General features: G+C 38.8%; 1 protein-coding gene across 3 annotated transcripts in view; it reads right to left on the reverse strand.

Annotated features, from left to right (window-relative positions):
- Map7 (microtubule associated protein 7) overlaps positions 1 to 16838 on the reverse strand; it is a 151538-nt gene that overhangs the window by 82190 nt on the left and 52510 nt on the right. The window contains exon 1 of one of the 3 annotated variants that reach the window (XM_042693607.1): positions 7781 to 7956. The exons of the other annotated variants lie outside the window; for them this stretch is intronic. Coding sequence (XP_042549541.1) covers positions 7781 to 7787 — 7 coding nt within the window. The 5' untranslated portion in view covers positions 7788 to 7956. Of the gene's footprint in view, positions 1 to 7780; positions 7957 to 16838 lie in introns of those variants that run through there. 3 annotated transcript variants of the gene reach the window in all.

The raw sequence follows: 16838 nt of genomic DNA on the forward strand, positions 1-16838 counted from the left end.
TGTTTAAACTCATTGCTAAAGGAATAGATCTAAATCTTTGCAAGCTTCTTAGACATTCTAGTAGCTTACTAAATGGTTTACTGTGAAGCTTGATGGTAATTATTAAACTTCTCAACTGTACCATCTTCTCAGAATTGTAAAATCATACAATTTACATGCCCTATAATTAAGGACAAATGATATATGGAAATAATCAAGATAGTAGTTTACATTTCTCTTGATATATAGTATTATGGTAATCTGTTTTGCATTTTTTAGTGTATGCTTTCGTGCAGGGAAGAAATATTTACCCAGTAATATTTCTGAAGGTGTACATTGTTTTATTACCCAGATGTAGCACAATTTTTCAGGAATGTACATTTTTACATAAAATGAGATACTTCTTAGGTTTCATTTTTCTCTTTGCTACTTTTTATTCATTATCTATATGCTACAGCAATATCTAGTATATGTATGAGTCAAGCGGAAAAGGTCAGATAATGAATGTGATGTTAGGAAAACGATCCCTTAAATATGTATTTTAATGTTTTTTTTTCTTTCATGCATGTGTTTCTAACGCATTTATAAGATTATTTCTTTGTTGCTTTGTATGTCCCTCCCCCACAGTGTAACCCCCACTTTCACTATATGTGATGTCAGTATAACTTGTGGAGGAGATGGGGACAAACAAGTCGTTTAAGGATTCAGGTGGACCTGTTACAACAATGAGAAGTACAAAATGTCACGTCAAAAACGAGCTTTACAATGTCGGTGTGGGGGGGGGGGGGGAAGGATTGGGTGGGAGGGAGGGGGGAGGCTGGGAAAGGAGGTGAAGGGTAAACAAAGGAGGAGGCTGCAATGCTTGGTAAGAAGTGTATGCATTATCCTGCCCATGTAATTGTAACCCCTCTGTACAGTATGTTCTCAAATAAAATAAAATAAAATTTTAAAAATTTAAAAAAAAAAAAAAAAAAAAAAAAAAAAAAAACTCTATCTTGGCAGGGACAACAATGCATCTCTCTATACTTTCTCTTAATATAAATGGGCTGAATTCGCCAATTAAAAGAAAACGAACTGAGGACTGGATCAGAAAACAAGACCCATCCATCTGTTGCCTTCAGGAGACCCACCTCTCAGCCAAACATACAAACAAACTCAGAGTGAAGGGGTGGAAAAGGATCTACCAATCAAATGCCCCCAATAAGAAAGCAGGTATAGCTATCCTGATATCTGACAAAATAAACTTTTCATTAAAATCAGTACAGAAAGACAAGGACGGACACTACATATTAATAAAGGGAACAATCCAAGAGGAGGATATAACCATCATCAACTTATATGCCCCAAATATCGGTGCACCCAGATATGTTAAACAAATGCTCTCAAACTTACAGAATAAAATAGATCCCAATACGATAATACTAGGAGACTTTAACACGCCACTCTCACCAAAGGACAGGTCTACCAACCAGAGGATTGGCAAAGAAGCTACCGAATTAAGTGAGGCCATACTTCAAGCGGAATTAACTGACATCTACTGAGTATTTCACCCTAAAACAACACAGTACACATTCTTCTCAGCAGCTCATGGAACTTTCTCCAAAATAGACCATATCATAGTTCATTCAAGGAACTTAAGCAAATACAAAGGGATCGACATAATCCCCTGTATCCTATCTGACCACAGTGGAATCAAGCTAGCTCTCAATAACAAAGCATACCGCAGAAATTTCTCTAATACATGGAAATTGAACAGCACACTCCTTAACAAGGCCTGGGTAACAGAAGAGATCAGAGAAGAAATAAAGTATTTCCTACAACTCAATGAAAATGAAAACACCTCACAAAGAAACTTGTGGGACACAGCAAAAGCAGTCCTGAGGGGCAAATTTATTGCCCTCAGTGCCCACATCAAGAGAATGGAGACAGACCAAGTAAATAATCTCATGTTGCAACTAAAACAGCTAGAAAAAACAAGAAAAAATGGGACCTAAAGCTACTAGACGAAGCCAGATAACCAAATTGAGAGCAGAGATTAACCAATTAGAAAATCAGAAAACCATAACCAAAATAAACCAAACAAAAAGCTGGTTCTTTGAAAAAATAAACAAAATTGATGGCCCGTTGGCAAGATTAATTAAAAAAAGAAGAGAGGAAACCCATATTAATAGGATTAGGGATGCCACGGGAAACATCACAACACGTACCCAAGATATCCAAACAATTCTAACAGACTACTTTCAAAAGCTATACTCTCTAAAGGAAGAAAATCTGGCAGAAATGGATGCATTTTTAGAGAAATACAAGTTACCCAAACTGAGCAAAGAAGAAGTTAACCAATTAAATAAGCCAATATCCTATAATGAGATACAGGAAGCTATCAAAAGTCTTCCAACAAAAAAAAGCCCAGGACCAGATGGATTCACAGCAGAATTCTATAAGACCTTTAAAGAAGAACTAATACCCATACTCCTCAAGCTCTTCAGAGAAACAGAGAAGGAGGGAGCTATCCCAAACTCATTCTACGAAGCCAATATCACACTCATCCCCAAACCAGGCAAAGACCCAACCAAAAAGGAGAATTACAGGCCAATCTCCTTGATGAACACAGATGCAAAGATCCTTAACAAGATTCTAGCTAACAGAATCCAGAAACACATTAAAAAAATAATACACTATGATCAGGTAGGCTTCATCCCAGAGACACAGGGATGGTTTAACATACGTAAGTCAATAAATGTAATCCAGCATATCAACAGAGCCAAGGTCAAGAATCACATGATTATCGCCACAGATGCAGAAAAGGCCTTTGATAAAATTCAACATTCATTCATGCTAAAAGCTCTGGAGAAAATAGGAATAGAAGGAACATTTCTAAAAACAATAAAAGCCATTTATGACAGACCAATAGCCAATATTATACTTAATGGGGAAAAGCTACAACCAATCCTCCTAAAAACAGGAACAAGGCAAGGATGTCTACTGTCTCCACTCCTCTTCAACATAGTCCTAGAACCCTTAGGCAGGGCAATAAGGCAAGAAAAAGACATTAAAGGGATCCGCATAGGGAAAGAAGAAGTTAAACTATCCCTTTTTGCAGACGACATGATACTATACCTCCACGATCCCAAAAACTCCATCCCCAAACTTTTAGAAATCATAAGTCACTTTGGCAAAATAGCAGGATACAAAATAAACCCACAAAAATCAGTTGCCTTCCTATACACTGATAATGCACAGGAAGAGAGGGAAATAAAGGGAGCAACCCCATTCACAATAACCTCCCAAAAAATAAAATATTTAGGAATTAACCTAACCAAAGATGTAAAAGAACTATTTAATGAGAACTATGAAAAGTTAAAGAAAGAAATTGCGGAAGACACTAGGAAATGGAAAGACCTCCCATGCTCCTGGATAGGCCGACTTAATATAGTAAAGATGGTGATACTTCCAAAACTAATATACAAATTCAATGCAATTCCTATTAAAATCCCAATGACGTACATCACTGAAATACAGAAAACAGTCCAAAAATTTATATGGAACAACAAAAGACCTAGAATAGCCAATACAATTCTAGGGGATAAAGACAATATGGGAGGGCTATCCATGCCGAACTTCAAACTCTACTACAGAGCTATAATCACAAAGACAGCATGGTACTGGCACAAAAACAGACCCGAAGACCAATGGAACAGAATAGAAGATCCAGATATAAATCCACAGGCCTACAGCCAGCTGATATTCGACAAAGGAGCCAAAGACATACAATGGAAGAAACACAGCCTCTTCAACCGCTGGTGCTGGGAAAACTGGGCAGCCACATGCAGAAAACTAAAAGTGGACCCCAGCCTATCACCATGCACCAAAATCAACTCAAAATGGATTAAAGACCTTAACATTAAACCTGAATCTCTGAAACTACTGCAGGACAGAGTAGGAGAGACACTTGAACTAATAGGCACAGGAAGGAACTTCCTGAACAGAGTCCCAGGGTCACAACAAGTTGGAGAGAGACTCGACAAATGGGACTACCTTAAAATAAAAAGCTTCTGCACAGCTAAATCTATTGCAACTAAGCTAGAAAGACAGCCAACTAATTGGGAAAAAATATTTACCAGCAATATATCAGACAAGGGGTTAACATCCTGTATATACAGGGAACTCAAGAAACTAATCCCTCCCAAACCTAACAAACCAATTACTAAATGGGCAAGGGAACTAAAGAGGGACTTCTCAAATGAAGAAATAAAAATGGCAAAGAAACACATGAGGAAATGTTCATCATCCCTGGTGGTGAAGGAAATGCAAATAAAGACAACCCTGAGATACCACCTTACCCCAGTCAGAATGTCCCACATCCACAAATCAGCCAATGACAAATGCTGGAGGGGATGTGGAGAAAGAGGAACCCTATTACACTGCTGGTGGGAATGTACACTTATACAACCACTTTGGAAAGCAGTCTGGAGGGTCCTTAGAAAGCTAAAGATTGACCTCCCTTACGACCCAGTCATACCACTTCTAGGCATCTACCCTGAACAACAGGAACCAATATACAAGGACACGTGCACCTCCATGTTTATTGCAGCACTGTTCGCAATAGCCAGGATATGGAAACAACCTAGATGCCCCACCACAGATGAATGGATCCAAAAATTGTGGTATCTATACACAATGGAATATTATGCAGCCATTAGAAATGACAAAATAATGGCATTTGCAGGGAAATGGATGGAGCTAGAAGGAATCATGTTGAGCGAGGTAAGCCAAGAACAAAGAGACAAACGGTACATGGTCTCCCTGATAAGTGGATGCTAAATCCAAAAGGTTAGGTGATACGATAAAACTAACAGGACTTAAGAAACAAAGAACTCCCGCTCATCTGGTTGAACCACTACTAAATATCCCCATGCTGCTGATCACAAATATGGTATATAACATGTGAACACTGTTATATATTACAGACTGTGGTAGACAATTTGCTCCAGGGAAGTTAGAATGAACTTGTGACTTTGAAATTATGTAATCATTTAATCACAATCAAAAAAAAAAAAAAAGAACCTCGGGGAAGGGAAGGAGGGAGGGGATGGTAGGGGGAAAACAATGGAGGGGGTAACAATGTTCAAGAGGAAGTGTACTCATTACCTCACTCATGTAACTGTAACCCTCTGTATAGTAGCTTTACAATAAAAAAAGAAAAAAAAACTACTCAGAAAAAAGCAGAAGAGGTGCTGTGGCTCAGTGGTAGAGCACCAGCCTTAAGCATAAAGATGCTCAGGGACAGTGCCCAGGCCCTTAGTGCAAGACCCAGGACAGGGAAAAAAAAAAAGAGGGTAAAACAATGATTCAACTTTACTAACATGTGATATGGATAGGGAGCTGATGCAGGGGAGGAATGTTTCCAAAGGTAAAGTGTTTTATCATTCTTGAGGATTTTCCAAGGGTGAGAAGAAGAAAATGGTGTGTGTGTACGCCGACCCATGAGTAAATTACTGTGTTTGAATCAGAAAAAAAATAAAAAAATAAAAATAAAACTCTATCTTATTTGTACGACATGTATGCAGATTTTTATATTTAAGCTTCCACAGCTCTGGCTAGAATACAAGATTTCTGGGCAACATGTATTTCCTAGAAAGCAAAACTTAACTTCTGTCCTTGACTCACCCTTGCGGGTTCCTGCTCCCCATGGGTTACTGCCTGTTTTGCTATAGAACAGTTAAATTACACAATCCAGTACTACATCATGACATTGTCTTTCTATGCTACATAATTTAACTGTTTTTGGTTTTCTCTTCTCTTTGGAACATTGTTCATCATTTATCATCACAAGATATGACGATTTCTGAGATATGCTGAGTTTTTATTCTTCCAAAACTTGAAATGAACCAGCAGTGGTTTGCCAGCTACAGGACAAAAAAAAAAAAAGCTAGTCTCATTGCAGTGAGATTTTGGGGGTAAGAAGAAGTGCTAAGGATGGAACTAAGGACCACATAAGTGTTCTACACGTAAGTGAGCTACATCCCTAGTCCAAAACCACAGATTTCATATAAGACAGAATCTATTTTTTAAAAGATAATTTTTGGGGTTTTATTTTTTAAAAAAAGTTTTAATGTGGCCTGCTCTACTTGCCCATCCTTTTGAAGACTAGAGATGGATGAGTTGATCAGAGGCCCACTGACAGCAATGCACCCAGAGACAGCAGTGAAGGAAACTAACAGCATTCCTTACCCTTCTAGTGCTTCCGTTCCAGTGTGGAGCAGACTCATAAGCCTTAAAGCAGTGGGAAAAGGCAAGTGCCAGCAGCCGCACTGATGGGCCACCGGCCCTGACTGGCCAGATGCAGAGAAACTCTTGGTGAACACCAGCTCAGCCCCATGCCTGTCTGTCACATTGGTGGATGAGCAGCAGGGCTGCTCTGTGGACAGAGAGCACACATAGCAACTGGGTGGACAGAGGACAGCTGCCTTCCAGAAAGGAAAAAAATGATATCTCTATAAAATAGACTCCTTAGGGCAGAAAGAATCTGGAAGTCAGCTGACCAAACACATTTTAGGAAAGACTTTATTACAACCCTAAAAATTTGAAAGTATCTCATTGTATAACAATACCGACAGAGAATATAATTTTTCTGCCATCACAAGACTAGTAAATGTTAGATCTAATAGACAAACTCAGAGTTTTGGAGTCTAAATTTCAACCCCCTGATCTCAGCTTCCTGAGTCTAGGATTACAGATATGAGCTACTGGTACTTAGCTCCCAAAGGTGTTACTAATGTGCTGCTCTGATTCTATTATTTCATAGCCACAAAACTTTTTTTAATCACTTAATCACACCAGTTATTTGTCTCTTAATAGTTACTGTACCATAGCTACAGAAAATTCTTATTTCTTCCTTAAAGCAGACATTTTGTAATAAAAAAGCAACCTACAAAATAAAGACATGTGTAATTTAAAAGGCAAGTAATTTAGTGAACACTACATCTATATCCTGATAACTTAAGCTTTATGAAAAATTGTATTTAAATAAACTTGTAGAGAAGAAAATACAATGATAAAACAACTCTCCAGAATGCAGTGACAAGATTCCAGTGCTTGCAGTTTTCTCGGTAAAACTTGTCCGTGATTCACTGGTTACATGGCAGGGAAATGAAGGCATATTGATGAGGAAAGACAAGTGGGAAATGTATTCATAAAAAGCTAAAATAAAGTCAAGCAACGAAATGTGAGTACTTCTTAATATGCACAAATTTATATGGGTAAATAGAAGAACAGCCATTTTCCAAAAATCATCTTGCTGTGATCTAGACAGAAATATTAAGAAGTTATCAATAAATGATGTTCATTTTCTTTAGACAGCAGAAAAAACCCAGAAACATGGAAAATGGAGATTGATCATCTTTGCCTTTAGCTTTCACAAAAGCTGTTGCATGGCTTCTGATCACCATGACAGATAAATAAATCCCTAACTTGAAAGGATCCTTTAAGGGAGTGGCGCTGTGGCTCAAGATGTAGAGCATTTGCCTTGAGCTGAAGAGCGCAGGAACAGCACGCAGGCCGAGAGTTCAAGCCCCACAACCGACAAAAAGAAAAGATCCTTTAAAATTTCTACTCTTTTTTTTGGAAGAATATTAAAAGCCATAAAGTTTATTTTTAAAATAGTTTTTTAAAAAGATTAAAAGATTTCCTACTCTGTACTTAACACCTGTTGTGTTAATTGTCGGAACAGGCTTAAAGATCATGTGGTTCCTAGAGATCCTTACTACAGTTTTCAAAGGACATGTTGGGCCAAAGAACTTACAGTCCATCTTAGCGTCTCCAATCCATAAACCCTTCTTTCTTGAATACGCTGCCACATATCTGCATGTCTCTCTCTTCTTGCTTTGAGTCCATCAGCCAGGAAAGACCAAAGGATCTGAGAAGCCCAGTTAATCAGACTACAATTATCTCACAGCTGAGGTACACTTGGGAGGAAAGCAAAAGGGCAATGAGACCTACAACTCTGCAGTCACCGAGTTTAAACAGTAACCCTGCTCACTGAACCAAAGTAAAAGCTGAGAATGGCTCTGTTCAATAGAGCCAGTGAAGCTCAAAGGGGTCTGGGCAGCAGCAGGGGAGGCCTTGCCTGGTGAAGAAATGCATGCTAAACGCCCTAATCTCAGGGACTCACTCAGGCCCAGCCCCCAAAACTACGAGCATGAAACACACTAAAAATAAATTTGGTTTCCCAAAAGCAACCAAGTAGCATGTCTCCAGACTCTTCTGCCTTTTGGTTTTCTGATTCATTAACAATGACGTGTAAAGCCCTCGAGGTTGTGGCTGATTCTGTTCCCTTACTAGAGGAAAAATCTGCAAAAGGGAAAGGCAGCCATTGAGAATCAGTCAGGCAGAGACCTCTGTTCTTTCCCTTTGCAGCTGAAGACAGACACAGGGTCACTGAGGCCACATGAAGTGAAGTTGACGTGCTTTGTTCAGAAACCTAGGACAGACTTGCTTTAGCTACTTTGGAAAATTCTATAGGTCTTCTAACAGGAGAGAAAGAACCAAAGAATACAAATGCTGAAGCTTTAGAAATTACTTCTGCATTCATTCCATCCAAAGTCTCAGAAACTACCTGTTTTTTTCAGTCAATGATAAACTTCACTGTGACCTTTGAATTCAATATCTGCCACAATTTTGCCCTAGGTTTATCGTTAAAAGGGCTTACCAGGCCCTTCTTGCATAGAAGCCAGAATGTAGATTAAAGCCAATTAAACTAATGAGTTTGGATAAGCTATGGGTCTAACTTGAAAAATAAAATATATAATTGTTTTTGGAGAAAAAAAAGATAAAAAATCTTTCAAGTCTCTATGATTAGCTTGAATAGCCCCGTAGAGATTAAATGGGCAATCAAGATTTCTTTTTTTTTTTTTTTGGGTCCGGTCATGGGGCCTGAACTCTGGGCCTGGGCGCTGTCCCTCAGCTCTTCAGCTCAAGGCTAGCACTCTACCACTTGAGCCACAGCGCCGCTTTCCGGCTTTTTTCTTTTTGCTTATGTGGTGCTGAGGAATTGAACCCAGGGCCTCAGGCATGCAAGGCAAGCGCTCTACCACTGAGCCACCTTCCCAGCCTCCCAATCAGGATTTCTAAGATAGATAAGGCTCAAACAATTACTAGATTCCTCAACAAAACTTATTTATTTTAGTTTGTGATAGAACTAAAGATTAAATTCAGAACCTTAGACCTGCCAGACAAGTGTTCTTAAGCCATGGATCTACTCCTTTTGTTTTTAGTTTGTTTTTCAAATAGTTGTGCTGTGAGATCTTCCTACCTCCACCTCTCAGGTAGCTGAGATTACAAGCTTGAGTCACAATCATAGGTTTGTTTTTGTGAGTCTCATTAATGTTTTGTCCAGGCTGACATGAACTGTGATCCACCAATCTCTACCTCCCATGAAGGTAGTAAGATCACAAGTGTGCACCAATGCACCCTGCTGCAAGCACCTCTGTAAAGCTTTTCAAAGTCCAGACAGTGGAGTGCTAGTTTCAGTCTGGAAAATCCTGTCCCTGCCAGAGACCTGACATCCCAGTTGCTACTGTCACCATCCTCCTTGCTCAATCACATCGGCAAAAGTAGCCTGGCATTGCTCTATGTGGGGCTTTCTCAACCTTGGTCCTGTTGACCTTTTAGACTGGATATAATTCTTTGTTGTGGATAGTTGCTCACACTTACTGATCTTTTTTGGTGTCACGTATTATTCTAAGGACCTTTGCATATGTGACTGATCTAATCTCATGATAACCCTGTTCTTATGCCAATTCTACAGAAGAGATGATTCAGAGACGCAAGTGTAAAAACTAGTTGAAGCTAGTCCTATCGACCTATGTATCGGCAGGTTCCACATCACAGATTTAGCCAACTCCCTGATCAGAAATATTTGGGGAAAAAAATTGTGTCTGTATTGAGCATGAACAGACTTCTTCCCTAGCCAATACAGAAGGATTATTAGTATAATATTTACATTGTGGGCTGGGAAAGTGGCTCAGTGGTAGAGCGTTTGCCTTGCATGCTCAAGGCCTTGGGTTCGATTCCTCAGCACCACATAAGCAAAAAAAAGAAAAAAGAAAAAAGCCGGAAGTGGCGCTGAGGCTCAAGTAGTAGAGCGCTAGCCTTGAGCTGAAGAGCTGAGGGACAGCACCCAGGCCCAGAGTTCAGGCCCCACGACTAGACCCAAAAAAAAAAAAAAAAAATTTACATTGTATTAGATACTATGAGAATTCCAGACATGCTGTAGAAGGCCAAGGAGGCTGTGAGTAGGTTACTGCAAACGGACAATTTTTGTAGGGATTTGAGTATCTGTGGGCTTAGGCGTCCCTGGGGGGTCCAGGATGACTGTAAGTGGTGGACCCTTAATCCTCATTCTGTTCTCTTGTAGCATGTGCCCTCTAAGGAAGGAGATGACTTCTCATTTCCGAGTACCCTGGAAGCTTTCAGGCCAGGGTAGCCTGCTGATGGGAAAGGACTGGTACCATGAGGAGAGAAGAAAGGGGAAATAGGCAAGGACATTGTGTGGAGACAGAGCACCACTCTTCCCGGGAAACAACAGATTCATAACTAGATGGTAGTGCATTCATCAAGGGAAAAAAAACAAAAAACCCAACAGCTGAATGCTAACAAGAGAAGAAGGAGAATGAAGGGTTTTATATATGACAAGTGGCTCCAAAAGATGGCTGTGCCCCAAGCAAGAAGCAGTGGCTGCGATCAACTTGAGTCATCTCAAACTGTACACTGCTTAGAAACTACCTTGGGAGGAAGTACAATCTTGACTATACACATCATTCTTATATTCCAAGTCCCTGGCTTATCACTCCATTACTTGTTTCATATTTTAAGATACAGCAAAACCTTATCAATGCTAGATATTGACAGACAGATAAAGGTCACACTGATAGCTTACAATTTAAGAGAATGGCAAACATCTTTTTTTAAATTTTTATTTTTGTGTGTGCGTGTGTGTGTGCGCGCGCGCGTGCATGCACGTGCGTATACACACTACTCTTGGGGCTTGAACTCAGGGTTGTGGGTGCTGTCCCTGAGCTTTTGTGCTCAGGCTAGCACTTTACTGCTTGAGCCACAGCTCCACTTCTGGCTTTTTGGTGGCTAACTGGAGATCAGAGTCTCATGGACTTTCCTGCTTGGACTAGCTTCAAACTGTAATCCTCAGATCTCAGCCTCCAGTGCCAGGCTGGCAATCATCTTCTAAATAGAGATTTAAAAAATACATAAACCTAAATAGTATATTGAAAATGAACTTTGTATACAACTTGTGGGTTGGGACAGGAGGGAAAAACGAGGAAAGAGCAAAAGAAGGGGTGACATTATACAAAAAGAAATGTACTCATAACCTGACTATATGACTGTAACCCTTATGCACATCACCTTTATATATATATATGTTTGTTTGTTTGTCATGGGGCTTAAACTCTGGGCCTGGGCATTGTCCCTCAGCTCTTTAGCTCAAGGCAAGCACTCTACCACTTGAGCCACAGTACCAGTTTCAGTTTTCTGGTGGTTAACTGGAGATAAGAGTCTCATGGACATTCCTGCCTGGGCTGACTTTGAACTGCGATCCTCAGATCTCAGCCTCCTGAGTAGCTAGGATTACAGGTGTAAGCCACTGGCTCCCGGCTGAGATTTGCCTTACAAACTAAAAGCAAATAAAAAATAGGTTGACATCATAAGGTAATTGCTAAAAATCATAAATGTGATAAACATTTAATAATAGGAGTTGTGACTTGGGAACCTGACTACTGTGCAGCTTGAGAACTGGGGAATATACACTTTTTTTTCCCATGTCCATTTACTTCTTGCCCACCGCCTATCTCCTGTCCCCAGAGTTGGCCTTCAACTCCTCTGCAGTCAAAGTGTGACCTACCATGTTGGAGACATGGGTCTCCAAGAAAACATGGTAAAATGTGGAAGAAGCTCACATCCTTTAAGTACTTGGTCACCAAATCTGCAATGTCTCATCCTGCAATTTCTTTTCCTTTTCTGGATTTTCCTGCCATTCATTTTTCTACAACAGCAAAAGTTCTTTAGGACTATGATATAGGTAGTAGTATTTATTTTCAACCCCAGCTTTATAACTGACAAATAAAATTGTATATATTTGCTCTATGTATATACTGTGAAATGCTCACCACAATCAAGTTAATTACCATTTCCATACCCTCACTTCGTTATTATTCTCTGTGTGTAAAGTACACTTAAAGTCTACTCTCTCAGCAAATTTCAATTATTAAATATACAATATAGTATTGTCTTTTGACATCTTCTGTACATTAGGTTCCCCAAACTTTTTTTTTTTTAACAGTAACTAGGATTTAGCCTTTTGGTTCTTTTTTTGTCTTTAAATTTTTTTTTTTTATTGTCAAGGTGATGCACAGCGGGGTTACAGTGACATAGGTAAATGTACTTATTACATTTCTTGTCAAGCTTGTTACCCCTCCCCTCACTTTTCTCCTACTTTACCTCCCCTCCACGCCTCCCCAAGTTGGACAGAGGACGTCCAACATATTGTCTTGTATATGTCGCTGTGGCATTGGTTCTCCCCTTGTCCTTTGTCTCATCATTCTGTTGTCCCCCTTCCCTTCCTAATTCAAATAAACCTCTGGTTTTTGAGACAGGACCTCACCAATACCTTTGACCATACTAGCCTCTTGTCTCCACCTCCAGAGCATCTAGGATTGCAAGCATGTAGCACCATGCTCTACTCATTTTTCTTCTAACTCAAATTTGTACCCTTTGAGAAATACCTCCACCCCTCCTACTCTACCCCCTCTTGTCGGCAACAAAGCTTTATTCCACAGAGAGTTACATAATCCTGCATTATTTTGTATTCCTTAGAAAAGATTAAAAAAAAAGTGGAAGCAATGTGTTTAATAACAAACAAAAGGATGAAGATCTAGTTGTTCTATTTGACAACCTAATGCACATAGACTGCCCAAGCCCTAAATTTGAAAAAGATAATACTTATAGTATACTATCCTTATTATAAATTTAATTTTTTCTTGCAAACTTTCAAACATTTCACATAAAAATCTTTTTTTTTTTTTGGGGGGGGGGGGTCCGTCGTGGGGCCTGAACTCTGTCCCTCAGCTCTTCAGCTCGAGGCTAGTGCTCTACCACTTGAGCCACAGCGCCACTTCTGGCTTTTTTCTTTTTGCTTATGTAGTGCTGAGGAATCGAACCCAGGGCCTCATGCATGCAAGGCAAGCGCTCTACCACTGAGCCACCTTCCCAGCCCCCACATAAAAATCTTATAAGCCAGATTTGACAACTATTACCAAAATGATGCAGATTAAATTCTTGGTGTTTGATAGAATTTAATGCTTATCTAATAAACTACTAACAGTGTGGCCATTGCTATCTTAAGAGGTAAATGCTAAGAAACAGATTTTACTTATGATTTATAGTTATACAAAGGTAAAAACAGATTCATATTATAAGAAATCCTATGCAGTTCATTATTGGCTGAAAAATGTAAAAGCTAAAAATACACAGATCTAGTATACACAATTAAAATACCCTGTTCATCTGCTAGTAACGGCTACTAACTGTTTTTCATGTCAGTATTACTTAATAGTTATGTTACTTGCTTTTTATTTCCTTTAGACAGTCCCCAGAGGAAATGATCTTTGAGATTCTGGGTAAGGACTTTGTTACCTGTTAATCTTATAGTACCTTGGACAGTGGTGACAGCTATAAGTGCTGTGTATTTAAGCGAAACATCAGTTAAAGGGGGGCTCTGTGCAGCTATAAGTAAAAGCAAGCTGTGTACACTATTGTTTTTTGTTTTTATTTTGAGTTACTATCACTAGATAGTCCAGGCTGATCTTTAACTCTTCATCTTCCTGTCTCCTAAGTGGGGGTAACTCCATACCCAGCTAGCTCCATGTTTGTTTTCTTCAAGGAAGGAGGAACAATATATTAGTGGAAGGCCTCTTAGAGACCACATGTGCAATAAACTAGAATCTTTTTTTAAAAATACACTAGAATCTTTAAGTTGCAGAAATAAACTCCTATCACATTTGAACTTTATTCACCATAGTGGTCAAAATTATAGTTTGGTAAAATCAATAAAATGTACATTCGTTTTCTAAATGGATACTTTTACCTTGAACCTATGATCAAGGGTTCCCAATCTTTCCTCTTGTTATTACATAGATGAGCGATCAGCTCACATCGGCTTTCCTGTGGCACTTGTGAGACTCATGCTGGCTAAGGAATAATTGTACTGACATTATTAATTTAAGCTGGAAGCAGAAGTTCTTACTAAACATTTCAGCAAAATATTTGGATTTTTGGATTACTGAGGCTGAAACTGCTGGAAGAGTCAATTGCTTATTAAGGCTGGAGATGAAGTCAGTGATAGAACACAGGCCCAGCAAGCACAAGGTCCTGGGTTCCATGTCTGCTTCCTCAAGAAATAAATAAATAAAAATAAAAAGTCAAAAAAATAAAAAGTCAATTGCTTCTTTAAATGCAAGGACTCTGCCAAAATACTGTATCTCCACGCACTTTGTTATGAATTCTAAAAGGCATTCTAGAAGGCAAACCAAATAATATGGACACTCACTGTCTTTACTGTCCAATGCTTGCAGGTTAATTACAGTGTATTTCAGATGCGATTTCACTGGTAGGGAGGATTAATGGGAAAGCCAGACAGCTGGAGTCCAGTGTTAGATCAGAAATTAAGATGAGAAACTTGACCTAGTTTCAAAAGGGGTATTTGTTAAGTTCCTCAAATCAAACTGGTAATTGTTTTGGTATTCTCCTCAGAATTGGAGAGTAAAATTTCTAGGTTACTGCAAGGAACTAAAATAATAGTCTATATGCAGAAGAAACTCTTGAACATCTTACATCTCTGACTTAAAAAATTCATAATTTGATTTTTCCTATTTTGCATGATTCAGGCTACATTCACTGTTATTGCTTCTTTAATTTATAGACTTCTGAAGCAAACACCCCTTAGTGCTGGAAACTGGCTCTCACACTAGAAGACAAGCCCCTGTTGAACTATTATCACAGTATCTTTAATGCTATGGCATATCCTTTACCAGGTGTTCTCTGAGAAGGATGTTGTGATATCAAATGCATTTTGAAAATTGCATGAATTGTGTTTCTTTCTTTAGGGAATGACAATACATACAACCCTATGCAATATTTTGAGAAATCCTTAAAACAAACAATTTAATGAATTCTTCCAAATTTGCATGATTCACCTCATTTTCTTTAGTATTTAACAATCTGGGAGAGCAGTCTGAGGGTACACTTTGCAAATGTCATTACTGTATATTCACAAATTATATACATGATCTACTTTCAATATGACATCTTCTATAATATAAACAAAATGTAGTAGTAAATTCTTTTTATGAGATAAATGTACTGACATAAACATCCTGATGGAGAATTTAGGGGAAATCAAATTTAGAAGGTTACCAGATTGCCTTAGGAGAAGGTAACTAAATTTGAAGGCTTAATAATCAATTTCACTTAAGTTTTTTTTATGCTTTGAATATAAATCCATAATGCATCTTCAAACATGGCAAAAATAGATAGCAAACACCATTAGTAAGGCTCCACATGTCTGATGCAGATGGATATTTTCCCCCTTATCCTAAACCTCAAGAAACATCAAATACAGCTAACTAATGGTGTTATTAGGGTTTGACAGACCATCACAGTCTATCCTATTGTATCCAAATGAACCGTTGGAATGTCCACACTAAAATCTTGGATGTTCTGCAAAACTGGAGCAACTATCTGCTCAATTTACTAATCTTAACAGAAAAAAAAATCAACACAAGAAAGCAAGAATGCAGAAATCAAATGCTAATTAGAATAAAATGGTGTGTGAAGGGGGAAAAAGAGGGGAAAGCCTCCAGATGAGGCTGTGTATGTGAGAAAGATGGCTCCTGTCTTGGCAAGCCCCACAGCAGGACAGAAGGCTGAAGGCTACCTGGAGACAGAGGAGACTGTTGCCCTGATGGCTGGAAGTTTCCTGCACAGCCCTTTATATCCCTAAATAATGCGAGTGAATTTACTTAGTTTTGTTTTTTTGGATGAAATCTTCTGTACATAATTTTACTAATAGGCACCATATGGGAAGCATCTGTAGCTTTTCTCAATTTAATTTTCATAGACAAAAAAAAAAAAACACTGATGAAAATAGCCCCACAGCCTGCAAGAGCCACTGTAGCCTGACCTAGTTAGGTTCGTGAATGTGAGCTGCCTTAATCCTGCCCCCGCCTGCAGGCGGTGACAGTGCCTGGAGCTCAGGCTTTAGGGTTCACCTAAAGGTCTCTGGAGTTTATAGGTTGGTCAGCTAGGTGTTTAAAACCACTGTACTGTGGATCTGACCTAAACTCAAGGAAAAAAATAACCAAAGTTCAAACACACAAACCACAAAACCCCATAACCACATAAAATGACTAATGCTAGTATCTTCTACATGTGGTCAGGAAAAGAAAGCTAAGTATTCCTCATCAAGAAAATGGGAGAAGAAAGACTTGAGGGTGTAGCAAGTGACTACCATGCTCATATCCTTGAATTGGATTCCCAGCACTGGAAAAAAAAATACACCAGAAAATGTCAGAAAAAAATGTGATTTATGCAAAACAAGAAAATGCTAATAAGTATATAAAAATGTTTACCCGTAATCAAATAAATGCAAGTTGGAACAATAAACTGCCATTTCTTTGCCCACGAAACACAGAAATTTCAAATAAGAGAATGTAGCATTCTATTTCAGAAGAATGTCTCAAAAATGTTTCTGACACTATCTATCAGCTACAAATAAACCACATATGTAATGA

The sequence above is a fragment of the Dipodomys spectabilis genome, unplaced genomic scaffold, assembly GCF_019054845.1.
Source record: "Dipodomys spectabilis isolate Male_0828 unplaced genomic scaffold, ASM1905484v1 ptg000001l, whole genome shotgun sequence".
Lineage (NCBI taxonomy): Eukaryota > Metazoa > Chordata > Mammalia > Rodentia > Heteromyidae > Dipodomys > Dipodomys spectabilis.